General features: G+C 36.4%; 2 protein-coding genes across 2 annotated transcripts in view; one reads left to right on the top strand and one right to left on the bottom strand.

The window, feature by feature from the left end:
* COL9A1 (collagen type IX alpha 1 chain) overlaps nucleotides 1-3138 on the top strand; it is a 94436-nt gene extending 91298 nt beyond the window's left edge. The window contains exon 38 of the mRNA XM_077159248.1: nucleotides 2278-3138. Coding sequence (XP_077015363.1) covers nucleotides 2278-2462 — 185 coding nt within the window. The 3' untranslated portion in view covers nucleotides 2463-3138. The remainder of the gene's footprint in view (nucleotides 1-2277) is intronic.
* A 7570-nt stretch (nucleotides 3139-10708) lies between these two features.
* The window catches only part of COL19A1 (collagen type XIX alpha 1 chain), a 365439-nt gene continuing 354459 nt past the window's right edge, over nucleotides 10709-21688 (bottom strand). The window contains exons 50-52 of the mRNA XM_077162192.1: nucleotides 18122-18250; nucleotides 11873-11950; nucleotides 10709-11701 (exon numbers count right to left, since the gene is read on the bottom strand). Of these exons, the coding sequence (XP_077018307.1) occupies nucleotides 11574-11701; nucleotides 11873-11950; nucleotides 18122-18250 (335 nt within the window). The 3' untranslated portion in view covers nucleotides 10709-11573. The remainder of the gene's footprint in view (nucleotides 11702-11872; nucleotides 11951-18121; nucleotides 18251-21688) is intronic.

Here is a 21688-nt window from a genome sequence, read left to right as displayed (position 1 = left end):
TGTCGCCCCAACATCCATGTGGAGTGTCAGTTTCCAATCTTGCGCTGTTTTCTTATAGTAAAGTGAATAGGGAATTTAATTATCTAGGTCCACTTCCTCAGTAATTCAGGGGTCAGAAAACTCTTTCTGTAAAGAATCAGATTTTTTTGTGTGGCTTTGCTGGCCTCATGGTCTCTGTTGCAACTACTTAACCCTGTCCTTGTAGCGCGAAAGCAGCCATAGACAGTGTGTCCACAAATGAGCACGACTGTGTTCCAGTAAAACGTCATTTACGAAAACAGGACTTGACTGGCAAGCTGTAGCTTGCTAACTCCTGATCTACGTTACCATCCTAGCCTTTTTTTGGTCATTTGCTTTATGACCTCTCCTTTGGACATTTTCTTCTCCTAGATTTGATTTTTTTTTTTTTTTAAGGCAGGCATGGTACATCTTAGTGGGGACATTGTTACGGACAAGGTGCATGAAAATCACTTTTTATTTGCATTGAGATCTATCTCATCTTCTAAAGCTTTTAAAATTGGCATAACCTTTGCTGCTGCCCCTGGTGTCAGGAGATCTGATAGGTTTTCCTAAAGGCATAGTTCTGCTAAAGCGTTATCCATAGGTGCTGTGGGTTAGGGAAAAGCCTTCTCAGGGGCCTTATCTTTAGAGAAGAAAACACATAATTATTTGCATTATCACAACTTAATATCGCAGAATAAAGTAGGGGAAAATTTACTTACATTTCTGCTTATCTTCAGCTTTGAGATGGATAGAATCAAAGATAACTATCCTCTATCCTCCTTTAAACTGTAATAGTGTTTTGCCCTATAACATTGCTTTCTCTGTTTCTAATTGAAAGCATAGTAGAAGAATGAGATACATATAAAATAGCATCGCTAACCTATTCCTTTTAAAAGTATGTGAGATATAGAAAAAGAATGAAACAGGACCCCAACCATATGGCATTCAAAAAAAAACAAAGCATGTGAGAGCACTTCTAATAAAGGGCATATGTGATAAGGCCACTAAAATAGAAAAATTAAACTAAAACCACTGAGAGGGAAGGAAAGTAAGTAAACTTAAGCAAATATATAATTGAACATACAGATATGGCTTTCAGCTTTTTGGCTGAATGGCCAAGCTAAGATGACTGTGATGGAATGAGGATCTCTATAATACGAAATGTTATTTTCACAACATATAAAGATTTTTTACCCTGATTTTCTATGCTACCCTTCCAGTAATAACAAGAAATCACTGCTGGTGTGAGGGATAAATCTTAAGCAGAAAGTCCTTTTTGTTACATGGTGCCATGCCTCATACAATGGGCCACATTGGATGGTGCATGCGATCTTTTGAATGTGACAAAAGGAAGAAATGCTTCCATGGAGGTTAGGCAACGGTGAAGTTCATGTTGGGGTAGCTCTAATGAGAATGTCATGGAGTTCTGTAGGATGAATGGCACATTCTTCTAGAAGACAGTAGCCAGTATTATCCTAATAGCAGTAATAGCAATAATAGTCCCCATTTATCAGGTGCTTTCAGGCAGTGAATTTAATTATAGGGAAAGCATTTCCCATCTGGTAGATGAAAAAGTGACAGACTAGTGACTCATCTAATGTCACACGATTTGTAAATGGCAGGGCTAGAATTTACAGCCAATGTGTCTGTGCTTTTAATCACTGAGTTATACTTCTCCCTGTCTGGATACTGACCCCTATTAGAAATAGGGGATGCTACTACTGCATCGTTGTCCAATAGAAATATGATGTGAGTCATATATATAGTTTAAAATTTTCTAGTAGCCACATTAAAAAAAGAATCAGGTGAAATTAATTTTAATCATATAGTTTATTTTACCCACTGTATCTAAAATATTATCATTCTACCATGGAAATCAACAGAAATATTATTCATGAGATATTTACATGCTGTTTCCATATGAAATCTTCCAAGCCCATGTGTGTTTTGCAGTTACAGCTCATCTCCATTTGACTTAGCCATACTTCCATGCTCAGAGGACACATATGACTACAGGTTACCATATTGGACATGGGGCTCTACAGATAGAAATGTGAGTTTGATGATGCTAAGGTCCCTTTCTACTCTTAATTTCTGTAAAACCCAAGTCCAATGAAGGGTTTTCAACATCATCACCATCATCATCATCCATCATTTCAAAAAGCATTAAGTTCCTATCTGCACATTATTGGGCTGAGAGGGTCCAGTGCCTTCTGATAGTTTGCAGCCACGAGAATTCTCCTGTTCACATGTGCAATCTTTTGTGTGTTTCAGGTGATCCAGGCCCTGCCAGCTATGGGAAAAATGGCCGGGATGGCGAGCAAGGTCCCCCAGGTGTGGCAGGGATTCCTGGTGTGCCGGGTCCCCCGGGCCCTCCTGGACCCCCTGGTTTCTGCGAGCCAGCCTCCTGCACCGTGCAAGCTGGTCAGCGAGCATTTAGCAAAGGGCCTGATCAGTGAAAGCCTTGGTGCTGCATGGCTGTCTGTACATGCCATGCCTGGCAGAGGACCTTGGAGGAGAACCATTACCTGCAGCCGGGACTAAAGATGACAATATATTACCTTCAATATTATTACAGAAGTCCTACTTGACAATCAGATTTAGAACGATGGTGCTATTCAATAAGTCCTCTATCCTTTCCCTGGGAGGGAAGATGGCAGAGTCATCAGAACAAAAACCTCCCTTTAAATAAATTGATAATCCAGTTCCCAGGATCTTGAACTTCAGTGTGCTATCCATATGTGACATATCTTGGGCCACTGTGCCAATAAACAGGAACAACTGTGTGGTTAACCTCAGTTGCAGCAGTTATTTTCATTTCCTATTTAAATTGTTGTTCTCAGATTATGATTTCAGCTATATAGATGTTTACCAGACTAGTTATTGGTGTTTACAGTCCCCCAAAGCACCTCAAAGTGCTTTCCTGGGAGTGAAAGAAAGCACTGAGTCACCTGGAATGGTTTCCTTATATCACATGTTGGTTTCATACTCAGCCTGAATTTTTGGTGAACTGTACTGTATCTGACACCCATTAATATTTTGAGGTCTTCTGTGTGAAGGCAAAGAAGGAATTTTCATATACTGGCATTCATACGTTTTACTGATAAGATTATTTATTTTAAGGGTTTGAGGTAACATCTCTGGTTGTATCAAAGAATAATAAATATGCTTTCTGAATCTCTTGCATGTTTTCTTATAAGTAATCCTGTTCAGTGAAAGAAGTCAAGGAGTTTATATTAGATACATTGACATTTTAAAAATTACTGTTACTTAATATAAGTTTATGTTTATAATATCAGTGCTTTTTTTTCTACACAGAGAAATTCAAAAGCCCTGACTGTTTCCCTTGTGGGTTTTACCTTATAGCAGAAGGTCCAACATTTGTGTGAAGGGTGGGAGCTGCTGGAGAGCTTCATGGGCCTTTTAGGAATTCTAAGAAAAGCTATGGACCCACACCCCAGAGAGAGGCACAAATACATATGCGTGCACATTTCTGCACACTGTTCCATGGATTTCATAGACCCCTTAAGTTCTAGCCTTCCTTGGTTTCTAGATTAAGAACCACTGCCTTTATTTCAATGGTCTGTTAGCTCCCTCTATTCAAAACTTCACTGCTATAAAAATGATATATGTGTCATTTTGAATATAAATTTTATGAAGGCCGCTGCTCAGCTAAAGCACTGCATTCTTAGTAAGATAGGTATTGCCAGACCATTTGAACTATTACTATTTATATAATCACAATGGCTAGCTGTTTCATCCACATCTATATAAACTATTGATCAGACTTAATATATTCATTTTATGTCACTGCATTTGAGTGACTTGTCCCAGGACATTGAACAGTAGCTCAAAATAGTCAATATCCTCAGTTAGTTCATGGAACTCAGTTCTCTCAAGTCAAGGGGGAGCCCTAATAGGATTTTTGATATCAATTATTTTTCCTCATGTGACTTTTCAATACATTAAAAAATTCTATCCCTATTTGCTTGGCTGAATCAATCATTATGTAATTTGTAGTTGGATTTCTGAAAACGGTTTATAGCATCTAATTCTGTGCATCTAGCATGGACTGTACTTAGGGAGAATGATTCCCATTTGCCCACATAGCTCAGTGTGATTTACACAGACTAAGAAGGATGTCCTGTTCTTCGTATGGAATAGATGAGTTTTGAAAATAGAGGCATCTGTCGTAACTACCTTAAAGCAGTCTTTATAAAAAACGGCACACTTCTTCAGGTGCTATAATATATAACCAAATAACTGCAAAGAAATTACATTATCTTTTCATTAAGATGACTTTATTTAAACTGGAGTGACATAATCAAATACGACAAAAGAAAAATGAGATAACCGAAGAAACATTTTTCTCCGTTCTGTAAGATTATATTAGTAATTTTTAAAAAATCAAGGAACAGTGCATTCAAACTGCTTTACAAATCCGATATATATTTTAAAAAGCTGTACAACCAACTCCACAGATACAGTAAACAAAATTGGAAACAACCACTTCCAAATAGATTATGCAAAACCAGCCCGTTCTAAATGGTGGGAACACTTTCTTGTAAATTTCAGTTAAGTGAACTAGTTTACAGAAGCAGTAGATACTCAACTGAGAAACTGCAAACAGAAAGCGCCCACAAATCCTTCCATGAAAGAGGAGTTGATAAATATTGCATTAGACCAAGTGTAACTCTCTAGCCTAAAGGAAACCTCTAAAACCGCTTTGCGCTGGGTTAACAACGTGATGAGGGAGGAGCATGGGAACAGGGAAAGTGAGAAACTGGCATGTTAATCAAGGGCAGATGGTTTCAGATTTATTTCATCAGTGCTTCTGTGGCATCACAGTATGATTTTCACCTCAAATAGTCTGACTGAGCACAACAGATTCACGAGAATGGCTTGGGGGTGACTGATTTCCATCTAGCAGAAGAATATGAAAATCTGTATTAGTTATGAGAGTGATTTGATTATTTATGGACACGTTATACTTCAAGCTGACTAAAATAATACTGGTATTCTTAAATATCATTAAATTTGATTTATTTGCAACCTGTAAAAAGCTTAATGTAACCTGTTTTAGAGGATTACCTGATTGAGTTATTTAAATTTGTGGCTTAAGTGTCTCTGAGGTATAGTATATTTGAGTATAAAAATAAACTAATGTAGGTGGAAAAATCAGTATTCCAAAAATCAAGAAAATTAAATATTTTCTGGTAGCCCTGACAAAACGAGTAAAAAAGCAATATTAAGGAAAATAGTATCAGCAATCTAGTAATGTTGCTGTTTATAAATGGGTACTGGACATGCATGATTTTAAATATCTTTTTTAAAGAATATTTATAATCCAATAAGTATAGTTCAAGCTCTTTTTTTACATATCAGTAAAATAAATACTTTTTAATTTTGTACTTAGTCTTTCCTAGTGAGCTTATGATCTAGGATATGGCGGTATTAAGAGCATATGGCTTGGTAAATATTAAATCACAATTGCTGAACTGTAATAACATATAACTATAAATACACATATTTAAATGCTCTTTAAATGTTTATTTGGAAGAAGTGTAACATATTTGTTAGACCTGATTATCAAAAAAAGATGCTGATTTTTTCAGCCTTAATAACTGGCAATTCATGTCAGCTTTTCCTTTAACATGAGGCTTTCACATTTGGTTCCTGACCCAAAGTTATTTATCAATACTGAAGGGAGAACAAATGAGGGACGGGCTATTGGCTCCAAGAAACTAACTTAATTTTTATTTATCTATTTGAATTTGTCTTTTGCCTGCAAATGGAAAATTTGTTTGTGAAGAGCCTTGCAATATTCCTGGAGGATGACTAGTTAATATGCTATTGTAAGAGGACCTGAAGATGAAAATAGTTTACTGTGTAAATCACAGTCTAAGTAAACATAAAAATCCACTGGCACATTTGGGGATAATTAATTTCTGTTAAGAAAACATGGGAACTAGTTATGCCTGTTGTCTTATTACTAATGCTGGTTAGAGCTTATATTTGTGAGGAAAGTTCACTGTGATATTCCTTATCTAGCTTAGGTCCCTCGACAGCAGCCAGTCTCAAATGTCTATAGTTAGGAGATCACTCTGGGGGACAAAAGACATCAAGGACTGCCCGCTCTCTGACTTGTTTCTGATTAAAATTCTCATCAGAAATCATCAGTCTAGGCTTTTGTGTGTGTGAGAGCTGCCAAGGAAGGGAGGTGAGTTATACAATTAGCTGTTATGTGCCAAGTATGGATAGCTGAAACAAACAAAACTATAATTATCAGCATGGAGTAAACATGAGCCCTGTGCCCAACCACTTACAGCCTGCTTGGGCACCTGTGGGGCTGACCCTGGGTCGTGAGGGCATCGCAGCACCTCTGCGGGTGAGCGCGCACAGAAGGGAGCTGCAGTGCAGACCCTCAGCATGAAGTGGTGAAGAGTACATGTAGCGTTAACAACTGCACCTTAGAATGCCCTGATTTAGGGGTAAATTCTTTATTGCTGAGATAGGTGACAAGTTCATTATGCACAATAAACATTTAGGAATCAAGGCCTCAAAACATTATATCCATGTGGGATTTAGCTTTAAACTTGTGCCATTCGACTTAACATATGTATGCTGAATTAAACCTTAAATAGTTTCATGATGTACTTTAAGCATAAAGTGGGAGAAAATATGTCCTAATTTGTTATTTTAAAAAATACATATAAAATATGCCATAAAACAATCTGAATTAAAATACATTAATTCACTGAAAAATATTTAGCCCTAAAAATATTTTAAAATAATACAGAAAGATAAAAAGTTGTAAAATCATTAGCATTTTTATATACATAAGCTTATTATGATCAAGTGACACACATATTTTGGATAAACTTAAATATTATTTTACTACCCCTAAGTTCAATGAAACCTCTCACTTTATCAGTATTCACTTTTGACAAATTCATCAAGCAAGTTGCTCTGAGTTGTATTATATATCACTATTGGATCTGAACTTGAATTTTTTTCCCCTTTATTTCTTAAACTTAGCTTTGTTCTTATAATCTTGCCTTATCTTGGAGGTTTTGCTGTTCTGGGTCTACTTTTCTGAAAGAGTTTTATCTGCATTCAGCTGATGCTTCATTCAGTTTAACCCAGCTGACCAGTTATTTGGCATGACTTTGTTCAATAAAATTTTTGCATTGTAACTCCAGCTAAACTACACTATAAATATAAATGTAACCTAATTACGTTAAACAAATTTAACATAATTAATACTACCTTTACCAGTCAACTGATAAATGGATAAAACCCCTTTCATATGGGCTGGTAATCCTGAAGTAACTTGGCATAAGTTGCAAATTCAAATTTTTTTTGCATCTCCTCCTCTTTGAAGCCTGTGTTAGTTCTGTGATAGGAGATGGTATAAAAGGGGAGTACATGCTTCAACTCTAAAATCATTAAAAAAGAATATTGGGAAGCAATAAAACAAATACTGTATATCTGGGAAGCTGGACACAGACAAGTGTGAAAAATGATTTAAGAACAAGAGTGATGAACAAATCTGCAAAACCATTCTGAGAATTCACTGAAACAGCTGTAGCATACAACTTAACCTGGAAAGTCTCAATCTCAGGATATTAACGAGGTTAGAAAATAAAAATTTTGAAAAATGTTACTTATCATAAATTTGAAAATGGTGATATATTTCTAGAAAAATGTAAGCATCATACAAATCTAATTGCAAAATTTTAAGTACCTTAAACAGTATGGGGATTTAGACATTATCTAATTTTAGGAATTGCCCACTTTTTACTTGTCTGCCAAAAGACAATATCTGTCCTATCAAAAGGTAAGGTAATTATTTAGGTATCTTTGTGATAAAAATACGCGAGTAGTAGTCAAAAAACTAAATTCAGGAACAGTAAATTCTCAGGTTAACGTAATGAAATAAAATTGAAAATTGAGACAGCCAACAAATCAGAGGCTATTGTGTCTGCTTTATAAAAACATTTAAATGAGGAAAAACATATTAACATATAAATAAACAGAATAAAATTATTAACTAACTAAAAAAAAGAAAGTGCAAAGGCAAGGATCTGATTTAGTTGTCCACTAAACTGTTTCTAGTTTTGTTTCTGTGAGTCTGTACAGCTTTGCTTTGATCGCCCTCTTGTGGACAAAGGAGGCATGTCACAAGTTCTCAACAGATAAGATCGTGGAAAAGCTAAGCCTTATTTAATTCCTAATATATAGCCTAAAAAATATTTTATAAATTGAACATAAAATGAAAAAGTTTACAGGCAACATATCTTAATTTAATTACTCAATCTCTATAATATTACAAGTAACTAAAATGTTTACGTGTCAGCAATGTCATAAATACAGAAATGGAGCATATAGGGTTACTTTAAAGATATTAAATTATTTTAATCACAGAGTAAAATAATTAAAAGATTAAGACTGGCTATGTTTTTGTTATGGTTAGAAGTGACTGATGTTCTCAGTTGGAAAGAACAATGACCAAGCTTTGGAATCTAGAGACAAAAGGAAGAATAATCCTTACGGCCATAAATATTAATTTGTTCTACTTTGTTCTTTGCTTAGAAATGTTTCTATCTGAAAGTGTTAATTAATCTTGGTATGAAATATAAGACTGGAATTCAAACATGCTCGTATAGGACAAACAATTTTAATGGTTAATAGCCATCAAGGCCATTCATTTGGTATTTGTTTTTAAACATTAATGCTATCTGGAGTGCAAACAACAGGTAATTCAGGAAATTTGATAATTCTCTGTTGTGGGAATATATACTGACTGCCATCTATATAGAAATGAACATGTTTTGGAATGGACTAAATTAAAGTACAAGAAATTTGGCAACCACCAAATTATTTGGGGGAAAAATTCCCACCCTACTTTGGGGTCCAAATTATACAATTAATGTTTTTGAAAGGAATTAGGCAACTGCCAAATCTCCACTTCATTTGGAGCTGTATTAGCTGGGCCCAATTTTTTTTTGCTGCCCTTTGTTGCATATCAAATACAGAGATAAATAAGGGAAGAGGGAAGGTAAGCAATTCAGCAGGGCAAGAGAGAAATGTACCAAGTAGACACAGGCCTATTTTTCTAATTATGCCAAGGGCAAATTTAGTTACATGTTATGAAAAAAAAAAAAGGAGCTTGCATCACTGTGACAATTCTATTTGCAATATGCTTTAAATAACCATATATTCCCCACTCCCCTCAATCACCTGAATACTTCTCAATCTTTGAAATAGGAAACCACCAGTCAAACATTAATATAAATCATAAAAACAAATATTTCTAAATATACAATTTGTAAGAAGGGAATCGTGACCCATTCTGTGGAATTGAACTGAACAGAATTCATAAAACAAGAAAATTGAGTCTTTATGTATATGAAAGCTTAAACTCAAAGAAAAAAATTTCATTGATCACACTCATCAAAAAAGTCCATGAAAACCTTAAATGATAAAGCAAATATTTTTGAATTAGCAAAGAAGCCAAAGGATAAACATTCTATTAGCTCATATGAAAAAACAATCTTTGAAAACATACATTTTAAAAGTTTAGGACAAATTCAAGTAAATTTGTATGAGTGGCAGATAAGTTATAAGCATTCAGAGCTGTAGTTCAACAAATTAAAAGCTCAAGATATACATATAGCACCAGATTTTAGATGTATGTACACTTTTTTGGACGATAAATTATCATTCTACTAAAAAATGCACACAAGTATATCCCAACTGTGTAGTTTAAAATACAGCACCGTTGTAGGTATTGCACAAGAAAGAAAATGAAGAAAACAATTTTAAAGTGAAAACAATTAAAATAAATAAAATAGACTTGGAAAATGAAATAAATAAACTTGGAATTGAAAAATACAGCATATATCAACATGAAATAACTAAAAGGTTGTATGTATGCACAGCCATGTAGATAGTACCTGACCAGCAGTTCATTCATCTAAAGTGAAAACCAGTTCAAGTCATGGGTGCATTTGAAGAGATGGTGCCTTCACTTAGGCCTACTTCTCAGGCCAATTCCATTCACAGTTTTTTTCCGATTTCAGTGGGCTCACCTTTCTACACCTATTTTTCAATGAACAGACAAAAGCAATCACCTCACCCTGCTTTATCTAAATTGGAATCTGCACTGCTCCTTAAAGAGGTATGAACTGATTTCTGTGACAGGAGGTGCTCTGGTGGCATGTTCTCAGCATCCACAGAACTCACCACCAAGATTTCAGCAACAGCCTGTGCCCAGTGGTCATGAAAATGTTTTCAACTCACAGTTTCTCCAAATAACGTAGAGCTAGGCAATAAAAATCCTGTTCATAAAGTTGTTTGGTGATTATAACGTTTTCGTTCCATTTCCGAGGATATGCTCTTTGCAGCACTCGGTGCTTCTCCCAGGAGTGAGTGGTAACTCTTTGGTCTGAGTGGTCTTTGCATATTCAGTCACATGGCTTTCTTTTGCTGCTCTTGCGGCAGCTTCTGGAGCGGCGTTATTCTCCTTAAGACCTTATGGGCTTCACCTTCTCGGTATGCATCTGTTGACACCACACATTGATCCAGGACAAGGGGGTTTATTTTCCAGTTTCTACAAACCCCATCCTTTGTTCTGATGGCCAGTTCCTGGCTTAAATTCTGAAGGTGATGAGGTCAGAAGATACTGGGTACAGGGGCCCAAACACCTTGCTAGATCATTTAAATTTCAAGAGCACCAAACAATGTCTTCCGCACCAAACATCCCTCAGGGAAAACAGCACAGTGAAGGGACTGCAGTGTGTTAGACTTTTCTTGGGGAACATGTGCTTATACGATCAAAATGTGTTCCTCCTTTGTCACACAGTACATATGCATGCCAGTGATGATTGCTATCGAACTCATTATGCAAAATTAATAAAAATCATTTCAGTAGTTGGTGATGGTGGGTTTTGGGCTCCCTGATACAGCCTCCTGTGGTTTTTCCACAACATAAGTTAAAAAATGAAGCTCTTATTGCCCTATTTCTCTGCGTAAGTAGGATAGATACAGGATGGTCTAAGAATTCTGAGCTATAAAAATTAGTCAAAACCATTCAACAGGAGCAGTGAACTATATAAAAAAAGTCAACAAAAGTTTTTAGCAATGAGAGTAAGTATAAATACCAAGAAATCCTCAGGAGAAATCTAAAACTTTAAAATCCGGAAACCAAATCCAAACATATGTCGATGAGACTACAAAGTGAGCCTCACTGTCAGTCTGCTAAGTCATAAGTTGTAATTTCCTCCTGAAGAAGAAATAATGATGTTTCCTTGTGTATTTCATATAAAACCCTGAATAAGGATTGTAGTAATGGTAAAGCAAAACATGGAATGAATTTGGGGAAAAAAAAAAATCTAAAAATGCTGACGTGGAAATTACTATAGTAACAGGATTCAAATTGTTGCTTTTAATGTCTGGTCTACACCAAAAAATACAAAGGCCCATGTATAATGAGGATCTGACAGTAATAAGGTCGCCCCGACGGCAAGGAGCCATCGCAGGGAACCCGTCTTGCTCAGGTGTGTTGCTCATTTTCCACTTGTCCGCTGATGGGCAGGAGACGCAGGATAGAGGCAATCTTCGGGGCTACATCTTCCAGTAGGGCCTGGGGGGCCCTGAGGACCGGGGGAGCCTGGTGAGCCTGGCAAACCCAAGGCTAATGGAATAAAAGACCCCGTCAGCATGCAGAGCACATCTACCCTCTCTTCCTCCCTCCAGTGTGGATCGTTCTCGCTTGACTTGTACCAACACATAAGGGTCAAACAGGAGAAGGGATGGTTTCCATTTTTCGAGGTTTGCTGTATTACGAAGGTAACATCACTCTTACCTGAAGTCCCAGGAAGACCAGGGCTCCCTGGCAGCCCAATTCCAGGTTCACCTCTTTCTCCCTTCTGTCCTCGATAGCCTACGTGAGAGATATATATAAAGAGAGACACAAAAAATAAGAAAATTCTATGATAACACAGGACATGCGAGAACCATTTTCTTAGTCTATGATATTTTATTTAAATAAACATCTTAGTATATGACATATATTTGCTTAACATAAATCATATAGCAGCTATGTATTTTGCATTAATTACAAGTGAGACTTACATATCTAACAATTTAAGTGAAATTAGACAATGAGGATGTTAAAATGTGTACTATAAAAAAAATTGTATAGTATAAAAATTTCCAACAAGTCAAACTCTAGATGTAAGATTTTTGGCACTATAATGACACCTAAAAGAACCTAAATCAATCATTCATATCCTCTTTTAAGTAACTCTTACAGGTTATGTGATCCCTCTTCAATAGGAATTCTGGTTGGATTCTAGGTACAGGCTAAATAAAGGAAGTGCTTAATCTAAAGACAAGATAATATGTTAAGAATTTGTTCTTCAGTCTGAGAATTAAGGAAAGGAAAGGAACAAAAACTCATGATTTTAATAAGTAACAGCAAGATATTGAGTATTTGTAAGTCCATCTAGTTCAAGAGTCAAGACAAATAGATCTTTGTTCAAATTACCAACTATAACAAAGTATGTCCTTTAAAAGTAAAGTTAAAACAGCAACCTCATAGCGGCCCATAACATCAAAGGGCTAGGGGCTTCAACAATGTTGGACAAGAGGACACTGACGAATTATTTCAAACTCATTTCATCAATACAAGATACTTGAACCACACTGAGTTAGGGCCAAGATCTGTGTATATTTTAAGACAAAATCATTTTGGTTCTTAAATATGCTAGTAGTCACTTGAGCTAGAATGTTACAGAAAAATCCGTGCCTCAGGGAACACTTATACCTGGATTAAAAAGCATAATATTTATCTGTGTTTTATATATTTTGGACATCCGTGTAAGACTTTGTTCAAAGAATGGCTAAAAGAATTTCACAGTCCTGGTAAATAGTCTTCATTTCCAACTTTTTCATACTCAAACAGCAGCTTACAGATTGCTCCTAGTCCCAAATGAACAGAACAGTCATGCTGAATCATGCCGACACACAGCAAGTACATAGGTAGGAGAGTTTCTCAGTAGGAAACAGCAGGCCCTAAATTAGTCGTGCCTTCTTTTTTTCATACGGTGATGTCACATTTCACTATTTTTCCATATAAGTATCCCATTATTACAGCACCATTTGTTGAATTTTTGTTCGATTTTTGTTTGTTTTGCTTGTTTGTTTGTTTTTGGGAAGTGTGTGGACCTGAAATTGAACCCAGGTCTCCCACATGGTAGGTGAGAATTCTACCATGGAGCTACCCTTGCACCCCCAGTCATGCTTTTTCTTATAGGTATAAGTAGGAGACTATTTAATTCTCCCTATGAACAGTATGCACATGCAATTATTTTTCTTAATTGCCAAGAACTAGACATCAGATTTGGATTTACCAATTTCAGTTTTGATTTAGCCATAAAATACATATATTATTATCCAAATAACATTGGCTATGTAGGACCACACATTTATTTCTTTGTTTTGGAAAATGACCAGACCATTTTAAAAATGAAAATAATAGAAAAAAGGATATACATCCAGAATATATTTTGAAATGCCTATTGGAAATACAGCCAGCAGGAAACCTTCACACATTTATGCCTGAAAACTATGTTAGAGATGTTCAGTACAATTCCAGACCCAAAAGAGCAGAGTGACTTGACTATGTGGCAGAATATCCTAAGCTGACACATTTTCGAATTTAAAAGAGTTCCAGGATGACAGTTTAATGTATATTTAGCTGATGTAGGAAAACAGAAACAAAATAACAGCAGTGTCCCAATCTAAAGCATCTAGAGGTACCAGGCTTTGATGACACCTGGTGTTTGGGTAATTTGCCAGGTGGTAGTCTGTACTTGTTACCAGCAGGAAGATTTTAGTTTCAATTGGAGAGACTGATTTCTAAAGTTTCAAATCTACGCCTCCATGGGCAAATGAGGCCACAAATGGGTGCTGCTGGCATTTCAAGAAAAGACAGTTTCCCGTGCGAAATTTCCTCCTGTCTTACAAGATGTTTTACCCCGCCTGGTCGTGGACCACTAATTGGCAGTAGTGCCCTTAAGACATCTGACACACACTCAACTGCCCTCACATTTTCAAATGCCTCTCCCGATAATAAATTTGAAAGGTCAAATCTATACCAGTCAGATAATCTACCCCATGGGCCACTGGCTTACAAATAACAGAAGGTTTTCTTTCACTAAAAATCAATAATAGCTAAACTTGAAAAGATCAAAAATAAGAACCACTTCCAGGATTGTCCTTTCAAATCTGATTGAGGATTCAGGGACCGGATTTATCCCCCCTGCCCCCCTCCGCCCACCCTCCCTCCCTCGCCCCGAATCCCACATCCACTCGTGTGGGGCTTTTCTGAAATGGATACGGCTTCCACATGGGGCATCTCCTCTGGTACTCAGGGTATTGATAGGGTGGGAGAATCAGCTGTGTTTGGAAAAGGTTAAAGTTCTTTCTCATAAAACTTATCCACGTGGATAAAGTCTGTTTGGAAAATTGGCCCTTCCTACTTGGATAAGGTAACCCGGCTGGATGACACTTCTCAGCGCTTCTTTGAGTCTAATGTGGCTCATTTTCATTCACCCCCAGACGCCAGGTCCTGAGCTGTAGACTGGAGGCAGGGAACAAACAACCCCAAGGAAAGCTCTCCTCTCATTGACACAGTGGGCCAGCAATAATCAGAACCCCGAGGGATGGCTACAGTCTAACTCTGTTCATGCTTTCAATTTTAAAAGGACATCAGCAATCACTGCTTTGGGAATTTAGGAAAAACTGCAGACAAGGTATCCAACTCAGAATCATAGTGGTCTCTATTCTCATTTCACTATCAGGGTGCTGAAAGAGGATCCCCAGGTTTTCATTGACATAATCTTGGTTGGAACATTTCCTTCCCCTTTCGAATTGGATCATGCACTTCTAATAGTCTGACATCAATTTTCTCATTATTCACTACACATCTCCTGCTCATCAGAATAAGTGTGGAAATTTTATGAGAACTCTTTTTATTTTTGTCTTTCTGAAAAATAATAAGGGACTCATTCCATTGTGCATATTTTAAACCAAACCATGTAATTTTAAGTGAAATGCATTTCTTTCCTGAAAAAAAAAAAAACACTGAATAAAATGCTTCCTTTAGAAATTTCAAAACAGTTATCATCGAGCTGAATAGCGAATGGACAAAGCACTATGCCATACTCAGTGTCCACATATTCTGTTTCTTTTCGTGTTGCATTCTCATTCCAGTGCTTTTTAAGCTCAGTCATGGTATGACATGAATAGGCGTTATTCTACCAACAGCATCTAAAGTTTTAATTTTCTTTCTTTCTCGGGAAAACTTTTAAAGTAACAGAGAAAATCTTTGCAGTTATATGCCTAATTTCTTCATCTGAACGCTTCATACCTATTGAATCTATCAAAGCAAAACCCTTAATTCCTTGTGCACTCCTGGAGAGGTGCCAAAAATCAAACAGCAGCCTCTTTTTTCTTTTTTAATTTTTTTGGTGAGATTTTCTCTGTGGATTTAGATAGGATAGTTAGTATAGCATGACTGCATTGCAGGTAAATATTTCTTAAAAACAAACCTCATACTTGCAAGTTTTTTTTTTTCTGCTACAATTCTGCCAAATTTAACAAATATTGAAATTATGTATCATATACAGTTTGAAGGGATGCCTACTAAGTTATATTCATGATATGTCTGTTGTCAGAAACACTAAGGTGGTACAAAAGTTTTGCCAATTTTAGTAAATCTTGATATAAAAAAAATGGAAATCATATGGGGAAGTCTTTCAAATTCAAGACTTGCATCCAAAAGCACCACCCAGGATACAACAGGCATCTACTCCTAGGCAGAACAACAGATAAAACCCCATAGAATCAGGTGATGTTTCCAAAAGCTTTATTAGTACTATAGACGTAGAGTTGTCTCTGACTGAGAACCTTCCAGACGGGCTTTTCTCACACCTGTGAGAATACGCATGGCCAGGTCTTTGCGTGGAACACGTGCCTCGCTGAACACTAGATGACCACAAAGGACAGTGGTTTCCGAAGTTTTCCTTGATAATCCTAATTCTCCATTGCTCTTGTCTTCTCAGACTGCTGCTGTTGGAAGCATCTGTCCAAGGTTTTTCTCCCATGGATGTTAACACTCCTTTTCTTCACATAGTTTCAGGCGTCATATATCTTCAGACGGGCTTTCAAGCTCTGTGTTCCAGTCTAACATACTCTGACTTCAGAACAGAACCAACTGATGACACCCAGCAACCACCATCTCCTCAACAGCGCCCACACAGAAGGTCTGACTCTATACTCTCACCTTTCCTCCAACTATCTGTGAGATTTCATCATCTAAGAGAAATGTAGAATACATGGTTCAATTGAGATAAACTGGAGCAATTTCACTGTTGTTGTGTTGCACTGTGCTAACCACACCAGAAGACTTGGCCATCATCCTTACAAGTTAAGACTCTACTGGACACCGTAACTGGGCACTGAACAGTCATTGTGTGTGTGTGTGTGTTTTTTTTTTTTTTTTTTTTTTTTGCATGGGCAGGCACTGGGAATTGAATCTGGCAGGCAAGAACTCTGCCACTGAGCCACTGCTGCCTGTCAAGTTACTGCTTTATAACTTCTGATGAGGGAGGGTCCATTAGCCACTTGGGGCACTTCCTACAGAAAACAAGGCTCTATGCATAGAGAAGCAATAAAAGGAAACTGAACTAGTGAAAGAAAACATTTTATGCATATGTTGTTATTTTGGACTATGCTCCTATGTACTTTTGATGTTAGTTAACCTCTTTTCTCTTTGATACAAGTTGCATTTGATTTTTCTTTTCAGGGTCTTTAAGCTCTTCTATAACACAGAAAAGCAGTTTCCCTGGTGTTATCTTCCTTGATGTGTACTCACTGGATTTAGTTATCAGAATAGTGAATAGTCTAAGCCAGGGTCTATTTGGCCACTTTGCTGATTGCTGACCAGATCTCCTAAAAATGGTTGTACTTGCTTAATTTAGTCAAGCTATATTCAAGTTCATGTCTGTGGTAGTTAGATTCAGTTGTCAACTTGGCCAGGTGAAGGCATCTAGTTTTGTTGCTGTGGAACATGAGCCAATGGCATATGAACTTCATCTGTTGCTAATTATATCTGCAGTCGGCTAGGAGGCATGCCTCCTGTAATGAATGACGTTTGACTTAATTGGCTGGTGCTTAAATGAGAGAGCACAACGTAGCACAGCCCAAGCAGCTCAGCATACCTCATCTCAGCACTCCCAGCTCAGCCCAGGCCTGTGGAGGTGCAGAAAGAAATCACCCTGGGGAAAGTTGTTGGAACCCAGAGGCCTGGAGAGAAGGCCAGCAGAGATGACCGTGAGCCTTCCCACGTAAGAAAGAATCTCAGATGAAAGTTAGGTGCCTTTCCTTTGAAGAACTAACAAAATAAATCCCCTTTTATTAAAAGCCAATCCTACTCTGGTGTGTTGCATTCTGGCAGCTAGCAAACTAGAACAATGTCTCATCAAATTTTGATCAGTGGAAGAGAATTTTTGCCAATTTAAGTAAATTTTGCTTTTAAAAATTTTAGAAATCATATGAGGAATTCTTTAAAATTAAGTTACCATTCACAAACTCTAAGGAAGCGTAAGTATTCTAAATTTTCTTCAAAATAAATTTTGGATCAAGATCACTATTTATAGTAGTCTCCTAAGACTTTTTCCTCAGTTTCTTTAAAGTGCTAAAATATGATTCTTGCTCTCTAACTTACAGCGAAAAAGAGAAGTAAACAATTCTAAGATTCTTAGATAATTTTAACATACACATACATGTTATTAATGTTATTTTTATAATGAATAATATTAATAAAATGCATTTAGATTAACAGGCAATTATCAGTCATTTTCAAGTTTTAAGTAGTAATAGTTAAAAATTTATGCTAGAATGTCAAATATTAACAAGATATCCTATATTAGTCATTTATATGTTTAAGTACATGCACACATATAAATATGTACCTTAAATGTGATTAGCATGTTATAAAGACTGAGAGGTGAATATTAGTAAAGAAATATTATACTTGAAGACTTACCTTGTGGTCCAGGGTCCCCTGGTGGTCCGGGTAAGCCGTCCTTTCCTGGGGGACCAGGCCGCCCGTGGGCTTGAGAGGCCAGCATTGCGGCTGGCATCTTGAGCTGGGATAGAAACACAGCCATCCTCTCTTCATTGATGAAGGAAAAAAAAGAATACATCATGGAATGGAAATTTTTTTTATGCCAATGGTTTTTACATTTTTTTTTATATGAAATTCAATGAAACACTATTGATTTTTCATTTTGAACATATCTAGTTAACCAACTAGTCTGACTCCTGAGAGGGCTTTTTGGGTTAATATTGAATGAAGATTAAGATTAAGATTGAATTCACAAAATTTTTTGAATGCAGGTGCATCTGGACTGTGTCAACCAGGTGGTCAGAGAATTTCTGTGCTTTGGAGATGGAGCGCACTATAGTGGACAGAACACTAGCTTGGAGTCTAATTTAAACTCCGCCAATGACTTGAGGAGAGAAATTTGTTTATGTACATTTTGGGTTCACATTTTAAAAATGGTTTTCGTGAGTACTTTAAGCCAGTTTCCAGCAATGTTGTGAATGTGTGCAGTGATTTGAAATATGTTCAGAAATTCTTTGATCCCCTCTTCCAAAGTTGGAGCCTAATTCTTCTCTTCTTGAGCGTGGGCTGGACCTCCTTTTCACTTCTAATAAATAGGAAGAAGCAGAAACGACAGTGTGCAACTTGAGAAACTAGGTCTTAAAAGGCACTGTGGCTTCCTGCTCGTTCTCTCTCCTGGATTGCTCACTTAGGGGGAAGCCAGCAGTGGCCTGGTGGGAAGGCCTGACATGGTCAGTGGGGAGCTCCACGTGGCGAGGAACTGAAGCCACCTGCCAACAGCTACGAGAATGCCCTTAGAAGCAGACCTTCCAGCCCCAGCCAAGCCCTGGCTGCCATGCTGACTGCAACTTCATTCAATACCCTGAACCAACTAAGTCATCCTTTGAGTCCCTGGACCACAGAAAATGTGGGATGAGTATTTGCTGTTTTAAGCCACTAAAATTTTGAGCCACATTTCTTATACGGCGAGTAGATAACTTGCAGTATGAGATGCTTAGGATTTTTAAAAAAGCAATATTAATAGAGGTTTATTTATTGTAAAGATAGCCATTGGTTCTATATTCCACCATGATGTCACTGTTTAATATAATTGGCTCTATACCAGGAAAATATTATATACTTTTTCAACAGCTAATTTTTATGTTTTAAATAAAATATCTAATTACATACTCAATATTGTTTATATTTTTCTGCTTGGGTTTTCAGTTAGCTAATTTTATTACTCAATGAAAGTTTGGTAAGAAGGATGATTAATTTGGGCAAAGAAATAAAATTTAGCATGGGTACAGATGAGCATGCGCTTTCTGACTTCTAACTACAGACAGGGTAAAATTAGGAGCAAATTTCATTTCTGTGAACTAAAGAAAACATTGAAAATAAGAACATACAAATTAAGGGAATTACATAATTATCCAGGAAATTTTAAAATGTCAATAAAAATAACAAAATCTTTTGCAAGCATTGAGTGATGTAATGTCTATGAAGTTAATGCTTCCTAAATAAGCGATGATGCTTTCTCAAATTGTCCTTGCTCTTCCATTCACTCACCAATCTGCCTGGAGCCTAACACTCTTCACTTGGGTCCCAAGAAAGTACCAATGAGGAAGAAAATAACTGATTGAAATTGCTTCTTCAAGGTCAACTCTGTCATTAGACCAAGAAAGCACTTTTATAGGTAATGTACTGTCAATCCTTTATTTAAAGACTTATACCAATATTTTGACATTAATCAGCCAACAATGCTTCCAGACAGAAGTGAGTATACATTGTACAAAGTTGATGCAATATTAATAACTCATGAAATTTAAAGGATCTGGAAAATGAGAAAGTTAAAAAAATGTATATATGAAAATATATGGATTTTCACTCTAAAATAAATCTCATACAAGATATATTATTGGGAGTCAATCAAATTAACTAGACATTATCTGTAAGTCTGACCCTACAGTGGGTATTTTTATACTTTCTGCATTGAGTACTCTTGTTCAGGGATTGTGGAGAGAATCTGAAACAGATTATCATTTAGATAGGACTCACTCATGTTTTTACAGCCCCATATGCCTAGGAATCTGTTATATGATATAATTATGGCATCCTTTCTCAGAATTAATGTTTTGAAGAATCACTCCAGTATTCACTTGTCATTATAGACTGTAGGGTTATTAGTCTCACAGAGGCCATTCGTCACTAGTTTAATTCAATTTATTTAATTAATTCAGATAATTTTTTATCTCAAAATAACATTACAAATTTTACTTGTGTAATTAATTTGGTAAAAGCATTACTGCAAATTTGTTCAAGGTCTCTTATAGATACAACTTACCATTAAGTTCTTTATTTAAACTTGGTTGGTTTATTTAAAATTGCTTGGTTTATTCATGTTTTGTCTACCTCACACTTCACATATTTTAATAAATGAATAACCAGATTTAAAATAGAAAAATTGGGAAGGCCATGGTGGCTCAGCAGGGAGGCACGGAGTTCTTGCCTGCCATGCTGGAGACCCAGGGTCTCTTCCTGGTGCCTGCCCATGCAAAAAAAAAAAAAAAAAAAAGAGTATTTTATATATATATATATATAAAAACGAAGGAGGGTATATCCTTGTCATAACAAAAGAAAATTAACCATATTTCCCCCCTCTATTCTCACATAATTTCTTCAAAAATCAAATTCTCTATAGTAAATTCTAATCACTTAATTTGTAAAATTAATTTATGCGCAACTTTTCAAGGAGAAATCTAGTATAATAAGAAATAAACCTTTAATGTAAATTAATTCAGCCTGGGTTTGGTGAAGACTGGCCTTTCAGAGGATTTTCATACTGATGAAATTAGTGTTTACTTTGAAATAAAGACCAAATGGCAGGAGCATACTAGGTGCTACAGCTGACAGTTAAAAGCAAAGCAGAACGGAACAAAAACAAAGCCCAAACCGCATTGACTGTAAAAAGTTACTTCAATCTTCTAGACTTCTCTTTCTGTTTAGTTCAGCTGGTTGAACTGCAGAGGCACATTTCACCTAAATGGACATGTACATTCACAACATCTACAGAGCCAGAATCCCTGGCCACAGATGGGCAGTGGTAATGGGGAGATCAATGAAGATGTGACAAACGCTGGACCAAAAGAGTGATATGCATATTAAATAACCTGGCTTCCGCATAAAACTTTTACTATTTCACTATCTACCTGGGACATGCTTAGTTGATATTAATGCATTTTTTTTTCACTAACTTAACAGATGAAACAAATATGTAATTAATATATAGTTATCTTTTTCAAATATTATTGAATGCAAATATAATACTTATATTGACTTATAAATGGGAATGCTTTATAAGCAAATGCAAAATTCAGTGTTTGAAACTGCATATTATTGATTGCTTTTCTTAATTTGGGACATTTGTCTTTGAATATCTTCAAATCTCAACACAAATGTCATAGTACAAATTTCCCTCTCTATGAATTGAAAGTACCTTGTTTTGGG

The sequence above is a fragment of the Tamandua tetradactyla genome, chromosome 5 (genome assembly GCF_023851605.1).
Source record: "Tamandua tetradactyla isolate mTamTet1 chromosome 5, mTamTet1.pri, whole genome shotgun sequence".
NCBI lineage: Eukaryota > Metazoa > Chordata > Mammalia > Pilosa > Myrmecophagidae > Tamandua > Tamandua tetradactyla.
Note: the sequence above shows the minus strand (reverse complement) of the source record. Positions and strands in the feature narration are given on the sequence as shown.